General features: G+C 34.9%; 1 protein-coding gene across 2 annotated transcripts in view; it reads right to left on the bottom strand.

Moving 5' to 3' along the window:
* The window catches only part of CCDC18 (coiled-coil domain containing 18), a 115,798-nt gene that overhangs the window by 63,859 nt on the left and 24,222 nt on the right, over positions 1–27,717 (bottom strand). For both annotated transcript variants that reach the window (XM_030326761.1, XM_030326762.2), the window contains exons 7-16: positions 26,393–26,489; positions 24,491–24,612; positions 23,255–23,546; positions 21,093–21,217; positions 20,090–20,250; positions 13,251–13,474; positions 9,951–10,061; positions 9,244–9,375; positions 1,663–1,797; positions 1,423–1,500 (exon numbers count right to left, since the gene is read on the bottom strand). In XM_030326761.1, coding sequence (XP_030182621.1) covers positions 1,423–1,500; positions 1,663–1,797; positions 9,244–9,375; positions 9,951–10,061; positions 13,251–13,474; positions 20,090–20,250; positions 21,093–21,217; positions 23,255–23,546; positions 24,491–24,612; positions 26,393–26,489 — 1,477 coding nt within the window. The remainder of the gene's footprint in view (positions 1–1,422; positions 1,501–1,662; positions 1,798–9,243; positions 9,376–9,950; positions 10,062–13,250; positions 13,475–20,089; positions 20,251–21,092; positions 21,218–23,254; positions 23,547–24,490; positions 24,613–26,392; positions 26,490–27,717) is intronic.

The raw sequence follows: 27,717 nt of genomic DNA, 5'->3' as shown, positions 1-27,717 counted from the left end.
TTATAAGAATATAACCTTCGACTGGTTACTTTAAAAACAAAATCCAAAATTTTTTATGCAAAGAACAAATTAACGTATGTACAGGCACATGGCCAAAAGTCAAAAAAGGAAGGTAGTAATGATATAATCAGTAAGAAGAGAACTAGATTTCAAATATCCTGTTGTTGCTACAAATATCCAGTATGTCAAATTTGGTATAGTGATAGGAACATTGCTTCTATATTTTTTCCTCATTTTGACATTTGCCCGAATAACATCAAACCTATTAAAGCTATTAAGGGAATAAAACCCAATATGATAATTTATTCTCTTATTGATTTTAATATCTGGTTATTAACACATGGAAATAAATTACTAGATGATTGGCTAGATGTGTTAGGTCATTTAATTAAAAACAGAAGTGGCAATATAGATTTTATTTAATGAAATTATTTCATGCTTACAACTTTTTCATGTTAATGATCTTAGAGGTTACTTTTACATGAGGGAATAAATGGATATGGCATTATATGTTACAAGTTTTGGAGAATACTATATGAAAGTTATGGATAAACATACTATTGTGTTTACATGGGCATACTGGGTCACAAAATGGATTAAAAACAGAATACTGGTCAAAAATAACACTGGATTTTTAAAATATCCTTTATATTCAAGCCATATATGACAGAATAACATCAGCATGTTTGGACCTATTTTTAACACTAAAAATGCAAAGGAAAAATACTGAATATATAGTAATTACTTATTAAACTTTGAATAACTGAGTATACGCTAAGCATTATATGTACTTCATTTCATTTACTTTTCACATGTGACCCTCTTCCAGAATACTGTTATCCGTATTTTACAGATGAAAAAGTTAAAGTTCAAAGAGCTTTAATAACCCAGCGAGGGTTAAAGTCAACTACTAAGCATTCAAAATCAAGTCAATTTAGCTCCAAAGCCCATGCTTTTAACCGTGAAGACAGACTAGTCAAAAACAGTATTTTATCTAAAAAATCAAATTTTATCCCCTAATTAATCTTGTAGCAGAACTGGTAAAAAAGAAGCAAAACTGGACTACTTGTAGATTGATCTCCCTTCACTTTCTCTGTTAATTCTTTACTTGTAATGTTAATAAGCAGTACTGTTAAAATAAGTACTGTTAATAATAAGTACTGTTAAAAAAGTAATCTTTCTTAAGGCAAAAAAAAAGGGGGGGGTTAGAGAATCCACAAACAGATTACCAACAATCAAATAATTAAGATCAAAATTCACACTGAAGAAAATATATTTACAGAAACTAAGTTCACTGAGTCAGGTAAAATCTCTACCTGCTAATTTTTATCTGAATAATTTTTACAATTTATAGAGAAAAGTAAAAAAGCTTACAGGAATGTCTCCATTTAAGAATCAAGTTTAAAAATTTAGCATACTAGCCTTGATTGTTTCTTCAGATACTTGGTTCTGTAATGCTCTCAAAGCTTCATCTTTCCTAATGTTTTCCTTTTCCATTTCCTGAAAACACACAGATTGGTAGCAAAAATATAAGTACATGTATAAATATTTTAATTTTAGCATTACTATTGGGCTGTTAAGCAATTGATTTAATTAGATAAAGGCAGCTTACAGAAACAAAGTATTAGCTTTTAAAGAACACTTTTACAAAGATGATTTTACCCCTTTGCTTTCCGTCAAGAGTCTGTCTAGTGATTCAAGATGATGTTGTTTACATATTATATCTTGCTGCAAAATGGACATAGTCTTTTCTTGTTCTTTAAACTGTTGGTCTTTTTTCTCTAGTTGAGATTCAAGCTAAATGTAAAAACAGGATCTATTAATTTCATATAATTTTTTAAAAATTAAGAAACATTTTAAATATATAGAAAAGAATACAATATTCGTATGTTAAATTACTACTGAAATTACATAGATTTTTGCATTTTGCCAAATTTCCTTCAGTTTCTCTCCCTTGAGAGAAGAAATGAAATCACATGGCCAGGTCTTATTCCTCATCAATACAGCTGATTTCCTCCCTCATCAATACAGTTGACCTTTGACCAACATAGGTTTGAACTGCACAGGTTGACTTATATGAGGATTTTTTACAGTATAGGACTATAAATGCATTTTTCCTCTTCCTTATGATTTTCTTAATAACATTTTCTTTTCTCTGGCTTGATTGTTAAGAATACATTATACAATACCTGTAACCTACAAAATATGAGTTAGCTGACTATTTTGTTTTCAGTAAGGTTTCTGGTCAAGATTAGGCTGTTAGCAGTCAAATTTTGTGGGAGTCAAAAGTTGAATCCAAATTTTTGACTGTGCAGGGGGTTGGTGCCCCTAACCCCTATGTTATTGGAAGGTCAACTCTACTACTGAAATTGGTCTATCACTCTCTGGTATGTTTCTCACACATGTTTTTTGTGCTTTTACTACATATGTAGGTCTATGAACAATACGTAATGTGTTTCTGTTTTGAAAATTTACATAAACAATATCAATACTTCTGCAAGTTTTAGCAACTTGGTTTTTTCACTCAATAGTGTTTAGCTAATTATCCCTGGATATTTATCCATGCATGCATATGTGGATCTAGTTCATTGTTTTTGTTTTTTTTTAAAGTTTATTTACTTTGAGAAAGATAAAGTGTGTGCACACAAGGTTGGGAGAAGCAGAGAGGGAGGGAGAGAGAATCCCAAGCAGAATCCATGCTGTCAGTGCAGAGCCTGATGTAGGGCCTGATCCCATGAACCGTGAGATCCTGACCTAAGGTGAAATCAAGAGTTGAAAGCTTACCCAAGTGAGCCACCCAGGCACCCCTAGTTCATTGCTTTTTATAATGGTACAGTACTCCACTGTAACAACAAACTACAGCTTGTCTTCTACTCAAGAACAGTCTGATATTCTATTTTTCACCATCACAACAATGTTACAAAACATCCTGTGTACATGTCTCTTTATGTACATGTATTAGTTTCTTTAGAATAGACCACCTAGAAATGGACTTTCCACATTTCCAATTTCATTAGATATTTCTCTTCAAAGTGCATCTAAATTTATGTTTTGATTAGAAATACATAAGATTCTTGGGGTGCCTGGGTGGCTCACTCAGGTGAGTGTCCAACTTTGGCTGAGGTCATGATCTCATGGCTAGTGAGGTCCAGCCCCGCACTGGGCTCTGTGCTGACAGTTCACAGACTGGAGCCTGCTTCGGATTCTGTCTGTCTGTCTTTTTCTCTCTCTCTGCCCCTCCCCCACTCACACAGTGTCTCTCCCTCTATCTCAAAAATACACAAACATTTAAAAAAATTTAAAAAAAAAAGAAACATGTAAGATTCTCACTCCCATAACTTCATCAATAATTGGTGTTATCAAACTTTCAAAAGACTTTTGTGAAGACAAAATAGGAGATTACTGATATGTGTATATGAATATATGTGTATATTACACACACATGTAAAAAATTATGTATGTGATATATACATATATATATAAACACATGTACACATATATAATGAAAACATGGCAGAACAAAGCTAAATACAAAATATAAAAACCAAGGAACTGTGAAAACATTCAAATGAAAATAATCAAACAACAAATTAGAGGGAGAACAAATAAAGATGGAAGAAAAGTGAACAGAGCCTAAAGGACCAGTTGGGACACCATCAAGTGGACCTAAACACAGATCATGGGAGGAGAAGAAAGAGAAAAAGGGACATTAAGAATATTTGAAGAAATAATGACTGAAAATGTCTAAATTTAATGAAAGGTATGGATATAAACATCCAAAAATCTCAACTCCAAGAAAGAGGAACTCAAAGGGAACACCAAGACACATTATAATCAAACTCTCAAAAGACAAAAGAATCTAGAAAGCAGCAAGAGATAAGTGAATAATCACATATAAAGGATCCACAATAACCTTACAAGCAGATCTCATCAGAAACTTTGGAAGCCCAAAGACAATATGTTGATATATTGAAAAAAAAAAACAAAAAACAAAAAACAAAATGTCCACCAAGAATCCTATTATCTGGCAAAACTGTCCTTTTGAGGCAGAAATTAAGACATCCCCAGAGAAATAAATGCTGAGGGAGTTTGTGACCACTAGATACACCTCACCAGAAATGCTCAAGGGAGTTCTACAAAGTGAAATGAAAGGACACTAGACAGTAATTCAAAGCCATATGGAGAAATAAAAATCTCAATAAAGAGAACTGCATGGGCAATTATAAAAGCTAGTATTACTCCAACAATGGTTTATAATTGCATTTTTTGTTTTCTATAGAATTTAAGAGACTAATATATTTAAAGAAAAAAACCAATTAGGGATGAGCCTGGGTGGCTCAGTCATTAAGCATCTGACTCTTGATTTCAACTCAGTCATGATCTCACAGTTTGTGAGTGTGAGCCCCGTGTTAATTCTGTGCTGACAGTGCGGAGCCTCTCTCTCTCTCTCTCCCTCTGTATCTGCCCCTCCCCAGCTCATACTCTTTCTCTCTCAGAAATAAGCTTTAAAAAAATTATAAAAAAGGATTAAAAAAATTAGTATAAAAACTAGTATTAGTATAAATTTGACTTGTAATTACAACTCTTCTACATAATTTACATTTTTTTTTTAACGTTTATTTATTTTTGAGACAGAGAGAGACAGAGCATGAACGGGGGAGGGTCAGAGAGAGGGAGACACAGAATCTGAAACAGGCTCCAGGCTCTGAGCTGTTAGCACAGAGCCCGACACGGGGCTCAAACTCACGGACAGCGAGATCATGACCTGAGCCGAAGTAGGCCGCTTAACCAACTGAGCCACCCAGGCGCCCCTCTTCTACGTAATTTAAAAGACTAATGCATTTGAAAGAATCATTAGCTTATGTTTTAGGGTACACAATATGTAAAGAAGTAATTCTGTGACATCAACAATAGAAAGAGGTGAAAATGGAGCTGTAAAAGAACTGAGTTTGTGTATGTTACTTAAGTCAGGCTGGTATAAATTCAAATTAGAATAATGTAACTTTAGATTGTTAAATGTAATACTCATGACAACCACACCAAAAAAATAGCAATACAAAATTCAAAAAAGGAAATAAGAAAAGAATTTTAAAATTTCACTACAAAAAAATCAACTAAATTCAAAAAAATATAGTAATGTAGGAAAGAAAGGACAAAATAACTATAAAGCATATAGAAAACCAATAACATGATGACAAAAGTAAAACACCCCCTATCAGTATTTACTTTAAATGTAAATGGATTAAACTCTCCAATCAAAAGACAGAGACTGGCAGAATGGATAATAACACATGATCCAACTACAGCTGACCCTTGAACAATATAGGGTTAGGAGGCCTGCTCCCCTGTGCAGTAAAAAATGTGTGTATAACTTCTGGGTGACTGGGTGGCTCAGTCAGTTGAGCGTCCAACTTCTGGTCAGGTCATGATCTCACAGCTTGTGAGTTCGAGCCCTGCGTTGGGCTCCATGCTGGCAGCTCAGAGCCTGGAGCCTGCTTCGGATTCTGTGTCTCCCTCTCTCTCTGCCACTCTCCTGCTTGCACTCTTGTCTCCGTCTCAAAAATAAACGTTAAAAAAAAAAAAAAATCTGTGTATAACTTTTGACTCCATAAAAATGTAACTACTAATAGCCTACTGTTAATCAAAGCCTTACCAATAACGTAAACAGTTGATTAACACATATTTTGTGTGTTACATGTATCTTACATGTATCTTACATGTTACATGTATTCTTAAAGTAAGCCAGGGAAAAATGTTATTAAAAAAATCATAAGCGAAATACATTTACAGTACTGCTAGAAAAAAATCCACAAATAAATGGATCCATGCAGTTCAAACTCATGTTGTTCAAGTGTCAACTGTATATGCTGTCTACAAGAGACTCACTTAAGATCCAAAGATGCAAACATGTTAGAAGTGAAAGGATGGAAAAAGATACTCCATGCAAATAATAGAAGAGAGCAGGAGTACCTACACAAATATCAGACAAAATAGACTTTAAGTCAGAAAAGGTTATAAGAGACAAAGAAAGACATTACATATTACTAAAAGATTCAAAACAGTAGTGAGATATAACAACTATAAAATTTACTCATGTAATGACAGATCATTAAAATATATGAGGCAAAAATTGACAGAATTGAAGGGAAAAACAGAGTTCTAAAATAATAGTTGGACTTCAATACCCCACTCACAATAATAGAAGACCAGACAGAACATTAATCAGGAAACAAAGGATTTAACACAATAAACTAGATCTAATAGACATATACAGAACACTCTACCCCAAACCAGAATATACATTCTCCTCAAGTGTGTAGGGGACATTTTGCAGGATAGACCATGTTAGGCCACAAACTGAAGTCTCAACAAATTTAAAAGGACAGATATCATACAAAGTACATTCTCCAACCCACAACCAGATGAAATTAGAAGTGAATAATGAAAGGAAAATTTAAAAAGTCACAAAATTGTGGCATTAATTAAACAGATTTTTAAACAACGAATGAATCAAAGAATTCACAAGAGAAATTAGAAGACACTTAGGAGACAAATGAAAACAAAAACACAACTTGCCAAAACTTAAGAAACCCAGCAAAAGTGGTGCTAATGGGTAAATTTATAGCTATAAATGTTGTTTACATTAAAAATCAAAAAAGATTTCAAGTCAATAACTTCAAAACATAAGGAATCAGAAAAAGAATAAACTAAACCCAAAGCTACTTGAAGGAAGGAAATAATAAAGATTACAGTAAAGATCAACAAAATGAAGAACAGAAAAAGAATAAAGAATATCAAAACAAAAAGTTGGTTCTTGGGAAAAATAAACAAAATTGACAAATCTTTAGCTGAGTAGATTAAAAAACAGAGAGTCCAAATTACTAAAATCAGAAACGAAAGTGGGGATGTTACTGCCAATTATACAGAAAGAAAAAAGATCATAAGAGAGTATTATGAATAATTGTATGCCCACAAATAGAATAATCTAGATGAAACGGACAAATTCCTAGAAATACAAAACCTACAAAGACTACACCATGCAAAAACAGATAATCTGAATGATCTATATCTGGTAAAGAGGTTAAATCAGTAATCAAAAATCTCCCAACAAAGAAAAGCCCTGAACCTGATAGTTCCAATGAATTATTTCACCAGTGAAAATTTAAAGAATACCAATCTTTCTCAAACTCTTCCAAAAAAATTAAGGAAGAGAGAACACTCCTTAACTAATTCTGATACCAGTTTTAACCTGATACCAAAACCAGACAAAGACACTAAAGGAAAACTACAGACCAATATCCCTTATAATGCCAAAATCAACATAATACTAATAATCCAAATTCAGCAGTGTAGTAAAAGGGGTAACACACTATGATAAGTGGGATTTATTCCTGGAATGCAAGCATGGTTCAACATACACAAATCAATCAACAGGGGCACCTGGGTGGCTCAGTTGGTTGGGCATCCAACTGGATTTTGGCTCAGGTTCATAAGATCAAGCCCCATGTCAGACTCTGTGCAGAAGACAGCACGAGCACTGCTCAGGATTCTCTCTCTCTCTGCCCCTGCCCTGCTCATTGCTCTCTCTCTCTCTCTCTCTCTCTGAGAATAAATAAATAAACATTTTTAAAAATCAATCAATGTAATGTACCGTATCAAAAAAATGAAGGAAAAAAAACCACACATGATCATCTCAATTGATGCAGGAAAAAAGTTGACAAAACTCAAAACCCTTTCATGAGAAAAACATTCAACAAACTAGGAATAAAAGAAAGCTACCTTAATATAATAAAAGCGATTTATGGAAAACCCACAGCAGGGCACCTGGGTGGTTCAGTCAGTTAAGTGTCCGACTTCGGCTCAGGTCACGATATCATAGGTCGTGAGTTGGAGCCCCGCGTGGGGCTCTGTGATGACAGCTAAGAGCCTGAAGCCTGCTTTGGATTCTGTGTCTCTGTCTCTCTCTGCCCCTCCCCCATTCTTGCACCCCCCCCCCCCACTCTCTGTCTCTCTCTCTCAAAAATAAACAAACACTAAAAAAAGAAAAAGGAAAACCCACAGCTAACATCCTACTCAATTGGTGAAAGACTGAAAGCTTTTCCTCTAAGATCAGGAAAAAAACAAGGATGTCCCCTCTCACTTCGTTTTTGTTTTTATTTTTTTTTTTAACATTTATTTAATATTGAGATACAGAGCATGAGCATGGGAGCTGCAAAAGGAGAGACACAGAATCTGAAGCAGGCTCTAGGCTCTGAGTTGTCAGCACAGGGCCCGACACAGGGCTCAAACTCACAAACCGTGAGGTTGTGATCTGAGCCGAAGTCTGACACTTAACCAACTGAGCCACCCAGGCACCCTGCCCCCTCTCACTTCTATTCAACACAGTACTAGAAATTCTGGCCATAGCAATCAGCGTCCATTGACAGATAAATAGATAAGCAAAATGTGGTATATACATACAATAGAATATTATTCTTATAAAGGAAACAAATTCTGCAGTACGCCACAACATGGATGAACCTCTAGGATATTATGCTAAGTGAATTAAGCCAGTCACAAAAAGACAAACACTGTATGATTTCACTTATATGAGATACTTAGGGTAGTCAAAATCATAGGGACAGAAGAAAATAGAATGACAGTAGCTAGTGGGTGAAAGGAGGGGAAAATGGGAGTTACTGTTTTAATGGGTATAGAGTTCCAGTTCTGACATTATTGCACAGGTCCCTTAGGCTCTGATCTTTTTTCCTGTTTCTCAGACTGAGTAATGTCTGTTGCTCTTTGTTTCAAGCTCATATTTTTTTTCTCTTATTAGTTCCATTCTACTATTAAGTCCATCAAATAATGTATTTTTTACTTAGTCTTATGTTTTTGGTCTCACAGCTTCTTCTTTAACTTGTTCTTACTCTAATTTCAACTCAATGGTAAGAGCACTTCTACTCTCAACCAGTCTTCAAGCTATTTTTATGTCTAGTGTACCAGAGTCTACAAAATCACTCTTAATTTAATCATGCCAAAAAATAATTATTAAAACTGAAATGGCAAGAGTACTATACAAGAAAGCATTGTAAAATGATCTAGAAGTAATGGGATGCTAATTCTACTACTTGCCACTTACTTTTCTAGGTCTTTGTTTCCTCATCTATCAAAAAAAAAAAAAGTTGAGCTAGTAATGTGAAGGTTCTTTTCAGCATTCATATTCTAAACATACATTATGTCTACATGGAAAACATAATATCTTACTCTTTCAATCTGCTTTTCCATTTCTTTATGCTGTTCAAGATGAATTTTCTTGGCCTTTTCAAAAGCTAAACAAATTTTCTCATGCTCTGTGTTGATATTGGTTTCTAGACTTCTTATCTTTTCATTCTTTTCCTAGAAATATGAAAACACTTTAAAAGACTATAACTGACATTGAGGAGAGCACCTGTTGGGATGAGCACTGGGTGTTGTATGGAAACCAATGTGACAATAAATTTCATATTAAAAAATAAAGACTAGGAAAGACAAAAAAAAATGAATATAACTGAGAACAAGTTTTACATAAAAACACTTAAGTAAAGCATTAAATCTGTAAGAATCACAATAGTGAATATGTCAAACATCAAAAATATCTAAACATATACATAAGACAAAATGGTTGTTTTAAAAAATTGTGTCAAAATGAAAACCTTCAACTATTTTAAAATATTGAAAAGCATATCAAAGAAGTTCATTATTTCCTTCACTTCTACTAGAATAAAAATAAGAAATTACAGATAACAACTTGCTATATATAAGCCTATTGACTTAAAAATATAGAAACAAAAAACAAATAATCAGAAGAATTTACTAGAATTTATGCTTTCCTATTTGGTATAATGTATAACAATGAAAATAAAACAAACATGCTGTCACAAATCAAGTGCATTAAAGTCACAGTGAATTTGTAACCACACAGTAATATTTACCATAAGCTCCTGTTCCAGTTCTGCATTTTTTGCAGCAATAGAGGAATAAGCAACTATTTTTTCTTCCAGCTGTTTCTCTAGAGTTAAAAGTTGAGAACATTTCTTTGTCATCTGAAAACACATTGAAATAAACAAATTATTTTTAAAAATTACTTTTGAATATAAGTGGCAATTTAGAAGAAAAATGGTGAAGGAAAGACCAGGGACTGTTCCATCTATGTAATACATAAGTAATTTAATTCTGAGTCCTATGTCCAAATAGGATTACATCCTAACCCATTTCTTAAAAGTAGCATTTAAGATTGAAATTAGTATAAAAAAATGTTAATAGTAGCTATTTCTGGTGGTAGAATTATTAATGGCATTTTCTTCTTTGTCCTTTCTGTACTTTCAACAAGACTGTGCTAATTTTGTAATTTAAAAAGTTATTAATCTCAGTACTAGGATATTTTATTTCATTTTATTTTTTTAATTTACATCCTAGTTAGCATATAGTGCAACAATGATTTCAGGAGTAGATTCCTCAATACCTCTTACCCATTGAGACCATCATCCCTCCCACAACCCCTCCAGTAACCCTCTGTTTGTTCTCCATATTTAAGAATCTCTTATGTTTTTGTCCCCTTCCCTGTTTTTATATTATTTTTGTTTCCCTTCTCTTATGTTCACCTGTTTTGCATCTTAAAGTCCTCATGTGAGTGAAGTCATATGATATTTTTCTTCCTATGACTAATTTTGCTTAACATAATACCCTCTAGTTCCATCCATGTAGTTGCAAATGGCAAGATTTCATTCTTTTTGATTGCCGAGTAATACTCCATTGTATACATATACATACCACATTTTCTTTATCCATTCATCCGTCAATGGATACTTGAGCTCTTTCCATACTTTGGCTATTGTTGATAGTGCTGCTATAAACATTGGGGTGCATGTGTCCCTTCGAAACAGCATACCTGTATCCCTTAGGTAAATTCCTAGCAGTGCAGTTGCTGGGTCGTAGGGTAGTTCTATTTTTAATTTTTTGAGGAGCCTCCATAGTGTTTTCCAGAGTGGCTGCACCAGTTTGCATTCCCACCAGCAGTGCAAAAGAGATCCTCTTTCTCTACATTCTCATCAACATCTGTTGTTGACTGACTTGTTAATGTTAACCATTCTGACAGGTGTGAGGTGGTATCTCATTGTGGTTTTGCTTTGTATCTCCCTGATGATGAGTAATGTTGAGCATTTTTTCATGTTTGGTTGGCCACCTGGATGTCTTCTTTGGAGAAGTGTCTATTCATGTCGTTTGCCCATTTCTTCACTGGATTCTTTATTTTTTGGTGTTGAGTTTGATAAGTTCTTTATAGATTTTGGATACTAACCCTTTATCCAACCTTTATGTCGTTTGCAAATATCTCCTCCCATTCTGTCGGTTGCCTTTTAGTTTTGCTGATTGTTTCCTTCACTGTGCAGAAGCTTTTTATTTTGATGAGATCCCAATAGTTCATTTTTGCTTTTGTTTCCCTTGCCTCTGGAGACATGTTAAGAAGTTGCTGCGGTCAAGATCAAAGAGGTTTTTGCCTGCTTTCTCCTCGAGGATTTTGATGGCTTCCTGTCTTACATTTAGGTCTTTCATCCATTTTGAGTTTATTTTTGTGTATGGTTGTAAGAAAGTGGTCCACGTTCATTTTTCTGCATGTCGCTGTCCAGTTTCCCAGCACCACTAGCTGAAGAGACTGTCTTTATTCTATTGGATATTCTTTCCTGCTTTGTCAAAGATTAGTTGACCATACGTTTGTGGGTCCATTTCTGGGTTCTCTATTCTGTTCCATTGATCTGAGTGTCTGTTCTTGTGCCAGTACCATACTGTCTTGATGACCACAGCTTTGTAATACAGCTTGAAGTCCAGGAGTGTGATGCCTCCAGCTCTGGTTTTCTTTTTCAAGATTTCTTTGGCTATTCGGGGTCTTTTCTGGTTCCATACAAATTTTAGGATTGTTTGTTCTAGCTCTGTGAAGAACGCCAGTGTTATTTTGATAGGTATTGCATTCACTATGTAGATTACTTTGGGTAGTACTGACATTTTAACAATATTTGTTCTTCCTATCTAGAAGTATAGAATATTTTTCCATTTTTTTGTGTGTCTTCTTCAATTTCTTTCATAAGTTTTCTATAGTTTTCAGTTTATAGATTTTTCACCTGTTTGGTTATTTTTATTCCTAGGTATTTTTTGGTATTTGGTGCAATTGTAAATGGGATCAATTCCTTGATTTCTCTTTTTGTTGCTTCATTGTTGATGTACAGGAATGCAACCGATTTCTGTGCATTGATTTTATATCTTGCCACTTTGCTGAATTCATGGATCAGTTCTAGCAGTTGTTTGGTGGAATCTTTTGGGTTTTCCATACAGAGTACCACATCACCTGTGAAGAGTTAAAGTATGACCTCCTCCTGGCCGATTTGGATGCCTTTTATTTCTTTGTGTTGTCTAACTGCTGAAGCTAAGACTTCCAATACTATGTTGAATAACAGCAGTGAGAATGGACATTCCTCTCTTGTTCTTGACCTTAGGGGGAAAGCTCTGTTTTTCCCCATTGACGATGATATTAGCACTGGGTACTAGGATATTTTCTAAGTAAGCTAATGGCTACAATTTAGGTTTACATGGACTAAATCTACTGAATCAGAATCACTGGAACGGTACCCAGAAATCTACATGTTTAACCAGCTTCCTAGGTGATTCTGCTGTTTGCTAACAATCAAAATCCCTATTATCACTCCTTTTCTTCCAATTATATAATCCAAGTTCTTTACTTGTAAATGTGTATTAGCCATATTAACCTAAATGTTCATTTTTTTTTTTTTTTTTGAGAGAGAGAGAGAGAACAAGCACAGCAGGGGAGGGGCGGGCAGACAGACAGACAGAATCCAAAGCAGGCTCCAGGCTCTGAGCTGTCAGCACAGAGCCTGATGTGGGGCTCAAATTCACGAGCCACAATATCATGACCTAAGCTGAAGTTGGACGCTTAACCTGAGTCACCCAGGTGCCCCTGGCCATATTAACTTATACTTGGAAGAAATAACAGACTGCAATACAATACAAGTTCCACCATATTTGAGACCTGTTAGCCACTAAAGAGTAATTTCTTACTTTTAACAGAAGGTTTCCCAATATAATTTTAAAAGAATTTATAACTGATGTGGTACCATTAATTCCTTTTGATGTATAAATCTGGACTTACACATACAACTTTTACAAAACTCTACCTTTTTTTTGTCTCCAAAGTTAGTACATATAAACAGCTAATTCAAGCTTACTTCACTTTCAAGTTTGCTAGAGTTTGAAGCTTTCTCCAGCAGCTCCTCTTGTATCAGCTGAAACTGACTAGTTCTGTGGGCCATGTTAACCTTCAAATCAGAATTCTCAGCTTCTATTTGCATCAACTTAGTACGTAGTTCTTCTATTCCAGAAGCAAGTCTTTGTCTTTCTCTTTCATATTGCTTGTTCACAGTATGTTGATTTTGGTCTTTTATTCTTTCTGCTGACAAACATAAAAGGAAAATTCCTCTGTATAAAACTTACAGAAAAAAAACCCTATTTCAATTTTGAAAGATTTAATCATAAATAAAGTTTAATTTCTTATCTAAAGAATACTAAAGGGAACAGAGAATGAGATGTACTTTAAGGAAAAGGTAATGAAGGAACATGGCAAGTAACATACTTTCTATTATTAAGTACATAACAAAGTAGGAATAACTTCTGAGTCACTCACTTTTCCAGACTATTCCTTAATACCAAAAAGAGTCCTTCTCCACCTATAAAAATCCCCGTATTTCGGATAGAAAACATTGCAAAAAAAAAATAAAAAATCATTGTTTAAAAAAATCATTGTTAAAAAATCATTATTTCCTTAAACTGAAGTTAATCATAAAATTTGCCTAGAGCATATTTTTATTTATTGTATATAGATGCAAGTTCAAAAGCTGAAAACTGGGAATCCTTCCTACTCTAAACTAGCTCATGAGAATTCAGTGATGCTTTTTTAAAACTACTGAGGGTTATCAAAGGTAGTTGTTTGAATATATACTTTCTCCACTATAAATATATAAACCTATTCCCACCTAAAAGTAACTGAGCTTTCAGGAGTGCTTTAAAGAGGGATAATATATATGACTGCATGAGAACACACAGAGGTATGGAAGTAAGTGGAGATGCACTATGCCTTCTTTGAGGGCAGCACAAGTAGCCATTTCCTATCAATTCTCCATATCCCTAATATTTCACTTTCTAGGCTATCATTAGTTCTATACTCTTTGATGTAAGAGAACTTATGACATATTTATCAACATCTCTAATAATTAGCATTGACTCTGCTAATAACACCATCACTCTCTTCCCTATTCTCTCTAATCACTTTGATAGCTAATTCTCTCTGCTGTCATTCCTCCTGCCAGAAGCCAATCATATTTGAAGACAGACAATGATAAATTAAAGATACATATATTAACCAGTAGGGCAACCACTAAGAAAGTAAAGAGGTATAGTTAACTAATCAATAGTGAAGATTTAAAAAAAATAGAATACTAAAATATAATTGATCTAAAAGAAGGCAGGAAAGAGGAATAAAGGCCATTAGAATAAATAATGAACAAATACCAAGATGATAAACTTAAACCCAAAAAAGACCAATAGTTGCATTAAATGTGTCTAAACATTCCACTGAATGAGCAAAAAATGTTAGAATATAAAAGCAAGAACCAATTATATGCTCTCTATCAGAAACTCACTTTATCTATAAAAAATACAGACTAAAAGGATGAAAAAAGTCAGACTAGGAAAACTCTAATCAAACACAGCTGGAGTGATGATCAGAAAGAAAATTAAGAAAACAATCCCATTTATAATTGACCCAAAAAGAATAAAATATCTAAGAATAAATTTGAGGAGGGGAAAGATTTGTACACTAAACACTATAAGACACTGATGAAAGAAACTGAAAACACAAATTAATAGATAGTTCATGTTCATGGACTGGAAAAATTAATACTGTGAAAATCTCCATACTACCTAAATCTAAAGATTTAATTCAACCCCTATCAAAATCCCAATGGCATTTTTTTTATAGAACAAAAGACCAATCCTAAAATTTGTATGGAACTACAAAAGACGCCAAATAGCTAAAGTAATCTTGAGAAAGTAAAACAAAGCTGAAGGCGTCACACTTCCTAATTTCAAACTGTATTATAAAACTATAGTAATCAAAACAGTATGGTACTGGTATTAAAAACAGACATATGGTGTGCTTGGGTAGCTCAGTCAGTTGTCCAGCTCTTGATTTCAGCTCAGGTCATGACCTCACGGTTCGTGGGATCAAGCCCTGAATTGGGCTCTGCACTGACAGCATGCAGCCTGCTTGGGATTCTCTCTTTCCCTCTTTCTCTGCCCTTCCCCTCCTCATTCTCTCCCTGCCTCCCTCCCTCCCTCTCTCTCAAAATAAAGGTAAATTAATTTACAACAAAGGAGTCAAGAACATACAATAGGGAAAGGACAGTCTTTTTAATAAACAGTGTTGGGTTAACTGAACAGCCATATGCAAAAGAATGAAACTAGACCACTATCTTAAGTAGACAAAAATCAACTTAAAATGGTTTAAAGACTTGAATATTAAACCTAAAACATAAAACTTCTGGAAGAAAACATAAGTAAAAAGCTCTTAGATCTATCAGTCCTGGTGATGGTAATTTTTGGATTCAACACCAAAAGCAAAAGCAAAAAAGTAAAAATAAACAAGTGGGACTATATCAAAGTAAAAAGTTTCTGTACCACAAAAGAAACCATCAACAAAATGAAAAGACAACACACAGAATGGGAGAAAATATTTGTAAATCTATATCTGATAAGGGATTAATATCCAAAATACATAAAAACTCATATAACCCAATAGGAAAAAAAAAAAAAAACAATTAAAAATGGGCAGAAGATCTAAATAAGACATTTTTCCAAAGAAGATATACAAATGGCCAATAGACACATGAAAAGATGTTCAACACCACTAATCATCAAAGAAATGCAAATCATAATCACAATGAGGTATCACTTCACACCTACAAAAATGGCTATCATCAAAAAGATGAGAAATAAGCATTGGTGAAGATGTGGAGAAAAGGGAACCCTTGTGCCTTGTTGGTGAACATGTAAACTGGTAGAGCCACTATGGAAAACAATATGGAATTGCCTTTAAAAATTAAAAATAGAGCTATCACATATGCAGTAATTCCACTTCTGAATATTTACCTGAAGGAAATGAAATCACGATCTGCACTCATATGTACATTGCAGCATTATTTACAATAGCCAAGTCATGGAAGTAATCTAAGCATCCACTGACAGATGCATGGATAAATACAAGGTAGCATACACACACACACACACACACATACACACACACACACACACAGAAATACTATTTAGCCATAAAAAGGACTTTTTTTTTTTTTAATGTTTATTTATTTTTGAGACGATGCAAGAGACAGAGTGCAAGCAGTGGAGGGGCAGACAGAGGGAGACACAGAATCCGAAGCAGGGTCCAGACTCTGAGCTGTCAGCCCAGAGCCCGACGCAGGGCTCGAACCCACGAACCGTGAGATCATGACCTGAGCCGAAGTCAGACACTTAACTGACTGAGCCACCCAGGCGCCCCAAAAACGACTTTTTTTTTAATGTTTATTTACTTTTGAGAGATAGGCAGAGCATGAGCAGGGGAGGGGCAGAGAGAGACAGAGACACAGAATCTGAAGCAGGCTCCAGGCTCTGAGCTGTCAGCACAGGGCCCAACATGGGGCTCAAACTCACAGACTATGAGATCATGACCTGAGCCGAAGTCAGACGCTCAACCAACTGAGCCACCCAGGCGCCCCAAAAAGACATCTTTTTACTTGTGACAATATGGATGAACCTTGAGGACATTAGGTTAAATGAAAAGCCAGGCAGAGAAAGACAAATACTGTATGATCTCACTTACATGTGAAATATAAAAACAAACAAACAAATGAAACAAACTCATAGAACGGAGTGTTATTTGCCAGAGGCAGGGGTTAGTAGTGGGGAAAATGGGTAAATGTGGTCAAAAGGTACAAACTTTCAGTTATAAGATAAACAACTCCTGGGTATAGATATAATATACAGCATGGTAACTATACTCAATAATATTATATATTTGAAACTTGTTGAGAGTAGATCGTAAAAAATTTTTTTTTTACGTTTATTCATTTTTGAAAGACAGAGAGCACAAGCAGGGGTGGGGCGGAGAGGGTGGGGATACGCAGAATCTGAAGCAGGTTCCAGGCTCTGAGCTGTCAGCACAGAGCCTGACGTGGGGTTCGAACTCACGAACCACGAAACCATGACCTGAGCCGAAGTCGGATGCTCAACTGACTGAGCCACCCAGGGACCCTGAGAGTAGATTTTAAAAGCTCTCATCCCTCCCCAAAATTTGTTACTTATCTGTGATAACCGATGTTACATAGACTTATTATTGTGGTTATCATTTCAAAATATACACATATATCACATCATTATGACATACACCTAAAACTAATATATTATATGTCAATTATATACCAATAAAAAATTAGCTCAAGTAACTATATTAACACATTTTTTTAGATGTCTGTTTATATTTGAGAGAGACAGAGAGAGACAGTGTGTGAACAGGGGTAAAGGAGGGGCAGAGAGAGGGAGACACAGAACTCGAAGCAGGCTCTAGGCTCTGGGCTATCCGCACAGAGCCCAACCCGGGGCTCAAACTCAATGGATCGTGAGATTATGACCTGCAGAAGTCGGGCACTTAACCGACTGAGCCACCCAGGTGACCCAGATAGAGTAACTATATTAATTTTAGGTAAAACAGAGTTCAGACTCACAGAACTAAAAGGATAAATTAACAAACTCACATACATATCTGAAGATTTCAAGACTTTTTTCTCAGTAATTGAACAAGTACACAGAAAATCACTAGGGGGAAAGAAGACTCAAGCTTCTATAAATAAGTTTAATATGATTGAAGTTCACTCTACCCAATAGTCCCCAGAATACACAATTTCTTCAAGTGCATTTAAAACAATCATCAAGATAGTCCATATGCTGGCCAATAAACTAAATCTCAAAACATTTTTAAGAACTGAAATCAGGTTCATTCATGAATTAGGTTATTAGAAACAACTTAATGTCCACTACTAATAACAAAAGGACACCTGGAAAATTCTAAATATTTGGAAATAAATACACACAAGAGATATTATAAGATATTTTGAAGTGAATAAAATGAAAATGCAATATATAAAAATTAGTGGGATGCAGGTATAGCATTGCCTAAAGAGAAGTATTTTATACCCTTAAATACTTACCTAAGGTTTAAAATCAATAATCTAAGCTTTCATTTTAAGAAAAGTTAAAGACAGAATTGAACCCAAAGAAAATTAAGGAATATAAGGGATCCTTAGGAAAATGGCTTTTTTTGTTTTTGGTTTTCAGTATAATTAACATAGCGTGTTATGTTAGCTTCAGGTGTACAATATGGTAATACAACATTTCTACACATTACTCAGGGCTCATCATGATAAGTGCACTCTTAATACCCTTTTATCTATTTTACTCTTTCTTCCACCCACTTCCAGTCTAGCAGCCACCAGTTTGTTCTCCATATTTAAGAGAGATTTTTTGGTCTGTTTTTCATTGTTCATTTGGTTTGTTTCTTAAATTCCACATATGAATAAAATCATATGGTATTTGTCTTTCTCTGTCTGATATACTTTATTTAGCATTGTCCTCTAGGTCCATTCATGCTGTTGCAAAAGGCAAAATTTCATTTCTTTTTATGGCTGAGTAATATTCCAGTGTGTGTAATATTCCACACACACATATACACACATCTTCTTTACCCATTCTTCTATCAGTGGAAACTTAGGTTGCTTCCGTATCTTGGCTATTGTAAGTAATGCCACAATAAACATAGGAGTGCATGTATCTTTTGAATTAATAGTTTTGTTTTCTTTGCGTAAATACCCAGTAGTGGAATTATTGGATCATATGGTGATTTTTAATTTTTTTTTAAATACAATTTATTGCCAAGTTAGCTAACATACAGTGTATATACAGTGTGCTTTTGGTTTTGTTTTTAAGGAAACTCCATACTTTTCCACAGTGGCTACACCAGTTTGCACTCCCACCAACAGTGCACGAGCGTTGCTTTTTCTCTACATCTTTAACAACACTTGTTATTCCTTGTGTTTTAGGTTTTAGCCATTCTGATAGGTGTGAGGTGATGTCTTATGGAGGTTTTGATTTGCATTTCCCTGATGATCAGTGATGTTGAACATTTTTTTAATGTGTCTGTTGGTCATTTGTAAGTCTTCTGATGAAAATGTTAGATATTTTAATTGTGGTGATAGTTACAAGGGTATAAACATGAAAAAATATACATTTGACAAAACATTTCAAACTTTGTTATTTTAAATGGGTGTATCCTACTAGTAAATTTTACTTCAGTAAACTACATTTTTTGATGTTTTTTTAAATTTGTTTTTGAGAGAGAGGGAGGAGTAGAGAGGGAGACAGAGAATCTCAAGCAGGCTCTGTACTGTTAGCAGAGAACCCAACATGGGGCTCAAACTCACAAATCCTAAGATCATGGCCTGAGCCGAAATCAAGAGTTGGATGCTTACCTGACTGAGCCACCCAGGGGTAGCTTTATCATTTTTAAAGAATAATGCAAAGTTCAACAATTTTGAAATTCTTGCTATCTTCCCAACCCATAACTAGTAATAACAGATTATTGATAATACAAACTAAACATCTGATAATCCATTTCTCTAAAAAACTATCATAAACAACTTAGAATTAAAGAATTCGATTTAGGGGCGCCTGGGCGGCTCAGTCGATTGAGTGTCCGACTTTGGCTCAGGTCATAATCTCACGGTTCATGAGTTCGAGCCCCACGACGGGCTCTGTGCTGAAAGCATTAGAGCCTGCAGCCTGCTTCGGATTCTGTGTCTCCCTTTCTCTCTGCTCCTCCCCCGCTCATGCTCCATCTCTCTCCTTCAAAAATCAATTTAAAAAAAAATTTAAAAAAATTAAAAAAAGAATTTAATACACTCACCTAATTGATTACCTCCTAGTTTTACCGGTTCTGTCTCTACACTATTTAATTTGCCACTTTCTTGTTTGTCATTACAAGCAATAAGATTCTGAGATAACTGATTCGCGGCCAGGTTTGCCTGAAGCTTTTGAATTTCTGCCTCCTTTATTGCAAGTTTAATCCTGGAACAAAACAAAATACACCAAAAACTATTAGAAAGATCTATATAAATATCTCCCACCATTTTTACCTTTCAAGTTGGCAAAAATTTTAAAACTCTGATATTAGTTAACTCTTGGGCAGGATGTAGAAATTCTTATATACCACTGATGGGAATGTAAACTGGTGCAACTACTTTAAAAACTTGATAGTACCTAGTAAAAGTAAAAATGTACACATGCTATAACCCAGCACTTTCACTTTTAGGAATATACACTAGAGACACTCTGGCATATTGTATAAGGCAACACATAAAGGTATGTACTTTGCAGCACTGTTTGTAACAGAAGAAAACTACAGTTCTAGGTGACACAGTTCTAGGACAGACTCCTATACAGCTATTAAAACTACCTACACTAATCCACCCATTGATTGGTAACTCTAACTACCCACCTCAACATGTATGAATTTAAAAAATGATGCTGAGTAAAAAAGCAAAATTACAAACAATATAAGCATATATATTTTGCATGTATGTGTGAATGTAAACATACACAAAATGGATGGAAGAATACGTACCCAGTTCATGATGGTGTATTCTTAAGAGGACAATGAGACTAGTGGGAAAGATCAATGGGTATTATCCACCCTGTAATGTTTTATGTTTTACTTAAACACATTTGAAAAAAATATCACAGAATGTTAAGAAGAATCAAGTCTTAGTTGTGGAAACACAGCTGTTTGTTTTAATACTCGATGAACTTTTCTATATATTTTTCATCTTCTCAATTAAGGATTTTAATTTAACTGCCAATTTAAAAAAAAACACTGTATTTGCTACAACTTCAGCATCTGAAAGCCATACCTCAATTCTGAAATCAACATTTTATTTGCCTCACAGCAGCCAATGTAATTGTCTTCCTTGTTTGACAAACTACTCATCTGGTGCTTAGAAAGAGATGATTTAAAACCAAACACTTCTCTTTTTAACTGCAAATTTAAAAACAGACATACATAAACTTACAATATCTATGATGTAATTGTTTTATTCAGAACTCCAATTTTGAAAAATTGTGAATTTAATAGAAACAACCTAATGTCTGTCAATAGAATAAATGTAAAAATACATTATGAAATACTGAGATAACAGAAAAATCACAATAGTTAAAATAAACCTGCATTATATAAATCATTATGGAGGTATCACATAACATTATGTGAAAAACAACAGAGGCACATGTAGTATTTTCCAAAACACTTTAGCTATATTTTTAATTTTTTTTAATGTTTATTTATTTTTGAGAGTGAGGGAGAGTGAGGGAGAGTGAGGGGGAGGGAGGGAGAGAGAGAGAGAGAGAGAGAGAGAGAGAGAGCGAGAGCGCACAAGTGAGGGAGGGGCAAAGAGACAGAAAGAGACAGAGACAGAATCTGAAGCAGGCTCTGCACTGTCAGCACAAAGCCCGATGTAAGGCTCAAACCCACAAGCCCTGAGATTATGACCTGAGCTGAAGTCAGACGCTCAACCAACTGAGCCACCCAGGTGCCCTTGCTGTATTTTTAAAAATAAAATAAAATAGGTAAGAGTCAAAGAAATAAAATTGGTAAGTCTACCACCCATCCAAATATATTTGAAACCGGGGCATTTGGGTGGCACAGTTGGTTAGGCATCCAACTCTTGATCTCGGCTGGGATCTCACCACTTGTGAGTTCAAGCCCTGCGTCAGGCTCTGTGTTGATGGTGTGGAGCCTGCTTGGGATTCCGTCTCTCCTTCTCTCTGACCCTCCCTCATTTGTGTTCTCTCTCTCTCAAAATAAATAAACTTAAAATTAAAAAATATATACATATATACATATTTGAAATCAGCCATGACACATTTATATAGTTTTCTCCTGATCTCACCTTTATTTTACAATTATCAGTAACAGATTTCTGACATAGTTATACTTACCTTCTTTCTAATCTCACTTATATATATAGTTATATATGTAACTGAAAGAGAAATGATGGCCATCTGCTATCATAAAAACATTTTAATAAGTACACGAAAAGTTGCTCAACATTATTAGTCATTAGAATAATGTAAATTAAAACCACAATGTGATACCACATCACACCCACTAAGATGGCTATAAATCTAAAAGACAGACAATAACAAATGTTGGCTAGGTTGTAGAAAAACAGGAGCTCTCAGACATTCCTGGTGAGAATGTAAAATGGTATAGCCACTTTGGAAAACAGTTCAGTACAACTTTACCATATGACCCAGCAATTCCATTCCTAGGTATGTACTCAAGAGAAATGAAACTATGTCCACACACAGACTTGTATGCAAATGTTCATAGCAGTATTGTTCATAATAGTCCAAACATGGAAGCAACCCAAATATCTATCTACTTATTGGTGAACAGTTAAATAAAATGTTTTACAATTTGTAAATGTAAAATTTTTACAAATACAAATACAAATACAAATGTAAAATGTTTTACAATTGAATAATATTCAACAATAAAGTGATATGGAGTACTGATATATATCAGAATGAATGATCCTCAAAAGTTTTTAGAAAGCTAAAGACCGTATATTGTACAATTTCATTTATATGAAAAATCCAAAAAAGACAAATCTCTAGAGGCAGAAAATACATTAGTGGTTTCCTAGGGGTGAGTGTGGTAAAGGAATCTTCTGAATGGTAAACTGAAAACTGGACTGCAGTGATTGCTCCAAAACTTGTAAGTTTACTAAAAAATCACTGAATGGTACAATTAAAATGGGTGAATTCTGTGGTATACAAATATTACTTGAATAAAGCTGTTTTTTAAAAATCCTGTGCCATTCTTACATAGGGTGTGTGAGAGACTAAGAAAGGGTAGAAGCAGAAAAAGAAAAGGGATTAGGTAGAAAAGAAATTCATTACTGAAAGTATAGATATGTAAAAAAAACATAAAGTAAAAGCTAATAAAGCAACCACAAAATGATGATCTCTTATAAAGCACTTGAGTAAAAGTTTCCTTTTCATCCATACTTACTGGCAACTGGGACATAACTTTTTCCAGACTTCTCAGTTCCACCCTTGAACTCTCTATTTCTTGCTGACGCAAATCCAGTCGCTCGTTCTGTGCTGCAACACGGACCTTTAATTCTCGGTTTTCATTCATTAGAGAAAATTTTTCTCTCAGTACTTCCTCTTTGTCTTCTAACTCACTCTCTAGCTTCAGAATACTTTGTTTAGATTCAGTTAATTGTGCCATAACTTCTGAATTTTTCACTGCCATGATCCTTAATTTTTCTTTTCCATTGTTATTTTCTTCTTTTAACTGCCTATGAAGAAAAAAACATAAAAATGGAAACAAAATATATATTTATTTTCAGTAAATCCTAGTTAATCTCACTTTTAAAATATTGTAAAGCAGGGGGTGGGGAGGGGAAAAATGGGTGACAGGCATTGAGGAGGGCACTTGTTGGGATGAGAACTGGGTGTTGTATATAAGCGATGAATCACAGGACTCTATCCCCAAAACCAAGAGCACACTGTATACACTATATGTTAGCCAACTTGACAATAAATTATATTAAAAAATAAATAAAAACATTTAAAATTTTTCAAAAAATAAAATATTTTAAAGCTTTAATTCTGAAATAATAATACCTGCTCACATTTACCGAGTACCTACTTTCTGCATGCCAGGCACTCACAACTTTATGTGGGTAGCACGATTATCACTCTCTGTTTATAGATAAGGAAACTAAGGTATATAAAGGTTAGAAAACTTTCCCAGTGTCTCATAGTAAGGAGGAAGGCAGGATAACTCCATTATCTTTGAAGCACTTGTGCTCCCTTTATAAAAGTATAAGACAGGAGATCTAACTCCCACATCCTAATTCAACATATTGCAACTTCAAGAAAGTTTTAGGTTATATAAGGAAAAATCATGAACTATTAGCCACAACTCTAAAAGATATCAACCATTAACAGATTACTAGGCAGTAATATTTTCATATATGTTTGTGTTCATCTTCTCTAAATATATGCAAAGCAAATATGCTGATCATATCACTCTATATTTGCAAGTATATTAATATCAACACATTTTATTCATTAAAAATCCTAACATTATACCCAGAAAACAATTGCAGTCATGAAACCTAGCTTTCTATGTAATTTAAGGCCACAATTACAATATACAAAATATTCTATTTTAAAACGTTTCAGTTCTTTCTCCATTTCCACACAAAACTCCTTTTTCCATAACAAGATACTGTACCTTAATTTTTCTTTCAGAATTTCAAGGTCACTTTTATATACACCACACTTTTCCTGCAGCCTTTTATTTTCTTTTTCACAGCTAATTAGATTTTTCTCTAATATTTCTTCTTCAACTTGAACCTAAAACAATAATTTGTTTTAAGTAGACATACTACTGTAGTCATAAATTTTAGGTGTTTCAAACTAAAAAGTAGTGACTTCAGAAATAAGCAGGAGAGTAGAGTAAGTATTTCACACATTTAAGTCCCCAGCCTTGTAGTGAAAGGAGCAAAGTGATAGGCAGTAACAAAGGACGAGGAGGGGGATACCACCACCTGTCCAGAAATGGTTGAGAGCCTATGACAGAGGGGCAATGGCACTATCACCCGACAGGAAGCATTCTGGCCTCACGGGAGCAAAGCAAGCAATTTATGCAGGGATGCTGCATGAAATTAACTAAAGGCTAACTATGCTGCAAATGTTATGGAGAAATAACTTTTGAAATTTTAGCCACAAGATACTCCCACTGAAATTACAGTCCAAATCTAAACCAGATAAAAATCAAGCACTCAGGTGAGAGTGGTGGGAGTGACAGAACAGGCAGATCTGCCTCTGTTATTACATCGACCTAACTAGAGGTACCTGCTGAGTGTGTTTTGAACTGATAATCCTAAGGAGAAATGTGAAAAAAAATCACCTTAACATTTTTCTCTTTCCTCTACAAAGTCCTCCCTCTCCCTGAACATATTACCCCTGCTAGGTATTCTATCTCCCCCGACAAATTACCTTATTAAAAATCCCTCTTACAAGATTTCATTCCCACAGGGATCTTCTCCAAGGCCTTCAAAACAGTGATCTGATTAATTTACACTTAAGAACAGTATCTGACGGGATTTTAAGAATTTTTCATTGAAATATAGTTGACAATGTCACATTAGTTTCAGGTGTACAATACAGTGATTCAGCAACTCTATGCATTATGCTGTGCTCACAAGTGTAGCTATCATCTGACGCTACATATACTATTATAATACAATTGACTATATTCCCTATGCTGTACCTTGGATGTCTGTGACTTCCACATGCCATAACTGGAAGTCTGTATCTCCCACTCCCCTTCACCAATTTTGCCCAACACCTCATCAGTTCTTTGTATTTATGGGTCTGTTTCTGCTTTTTGTTTATCTTTTAGAGTCCACATATAAGTGAAATCATACGGTATTTCTTTCTTATTAAACTTTTAATAATATTTCCTCTACCCTTCTACCTTTCTTTGAACAGAATCATTAACTTTCTCTTTTTCAATTACTATCTCAAGATGGAATTCTCTCATGTTAGTATCTATCAACCAGACCTCTCTTCTGAGCTCAATGTCTGAATACTCAACATGTGGCCTTCCTCCAAACAGGTTTTATTATCCATATGACTTGAAAATATTAAGTGAATGTAATAAAGTCACTATACTACCATGTAGAATCTGTTAAAGGAATTTTCCCTTTGAGAGGAAGGAGTAAGATCCTCTCAGGGTGGTAGGTCCAGGGAGACAACTGAAGGCTATACAATCTACTCTGTCTTCATTTTCATGGAGGTGATAGGAACAAATTTTCTGCTTCTACTTCTACAGCTCCAACCTCTACTCACTCACCTCATCTTTCTCTGTATTCTTTTCTTTCTCTGTATTTTGTTCTTCCCCTTGTCTCCATTCTTTTCCCACTTTGATAAAAAAGTTTCTGCTCATTATAAGATTATGAACACCAGCCTTAGCCAATATTTACAATTCTTTATTCCAATGATTTTATTACAAGGTCATAAAAATTATTCCCCACTTTAACTATAAACAAATACATTCTATTTATGTCTATTTTTATTTTTAGAATATGGACAGTTCCAAAAATACTGAATTTGCACAACTGCTTCTTACCTTTTCCAGTTTTTCAGCCACTTTTTCTTTATAATGTTGGAAAGCTTTACTCAGCTCTTCAGCATTATATAGTGCTTCATTCCTTTGTCGTTCAGCTCTAAAATTTAAAAAGGGAAAATAAAAGTAAAGAATGCTCTGCATTTAACTAGTGAAACTCCAAAGTAACCTATATTTTATTATAAGAAATAATTAGAGACAAGCAGTACTAAAAAAGAGTATTGAGCTTAAACTGCAAAATGAATAGAGACTACAATAATTTCCTCACTGTATCAATATGAAAAATAAAATATAAAGCACCACATAAACTTTGAAATATACATACATTCTTATGTGTTAGCAATTTTTTTCTCTATCTGGAAAAGATCAGGGAAGCAGCCTAGGCTGTATAAACTCAAAAATCAGAATTTCAAAATATTACAGAATCAATCCATGGTCTAGTATATTAAAAATATTCGGTAAATCCTGCGACCTTTGCAAAGGGCAAGTAAATTTTCAAAAAGGTATTTCAAAAGACAGTAGTAACTTCCAAAAGATGTAAAAATCTGAACAAAAAAATCTACCCACTATGAAGCACTGTCTTAGTTGACCCTGACCTTTCCTCATACTTTTCACATTGAGTTGAGACAATTGGGCCAATGTAGTCAATTTCATAGCTACCTCTAAAAATTATTCTATTATTTAAATTTTTTTTTTCAACGTTTATTTATTTTTGGGACAGAGAGAGACAGAGCATGAACGGGGGAGGGGCAGAGAGAGAGGGAGACACAGAATCGGAAACAGGCTCCAGGCTCTGAGCCATCAGCCCAGAGCCCGACGCGGGGCTCGAACTCACGGACCGCGAGATCGTGACCTGGCTGAAGTCGGACGCCCAACCGACTGCGCCACCCAGGCGCCCCAAAAAATTATTCTATTATTTAAACCTCTTCTCATATTCATTCCAATGTAAGGGTAGTTAGTGACTCTACTCTTTTTTTTTTTTTTTAATTTTTTTTTCAACATTTTTTATTTATTTTTGGGACAGAGAGAGACAGAGCATGAACAGGGGAGGGGCAGAGAGAGAGGGAGACACAGAATCGGAAACAGGCTCCAGGCTCTGAGCCATCAGCCCAGAGCCCGACGCGGGGCTCGAACTCACAGACCGCGAGATCGTGACCTGGCTGAAGTCGGACGCTTAACCGACTGCGCCACCCAGGCGCCCCGAGTGACTCTACTCTTATCAAGAGTGAATTTCTCTACACTCCAGACCTCAGCTCTTCCCCTTTCAGGGACTTAACTCTATCTTCTATACTTTCAGTCTCTTCTCTACTGGTTTACAAATTCAGTGG

Source organism: Lynx canadensis, chromosome C1, assembly GCF_007474595.2.
Source record: "Lynx canadensis isolate LIC74 chromosome C1, mLynCan4.pri.v2, whole genome shotgun sequence".
Lineage (NCBI taxonomy): Eukaryota > Metazoa > Chordata > Mammalia > Carnivora > Felidae > Lynx > Lynx canadensis.
Note: the sequence above shows the minus strand (reverse complement) of the source record. Positions and strands in the feature narration are given on the sequence as shown.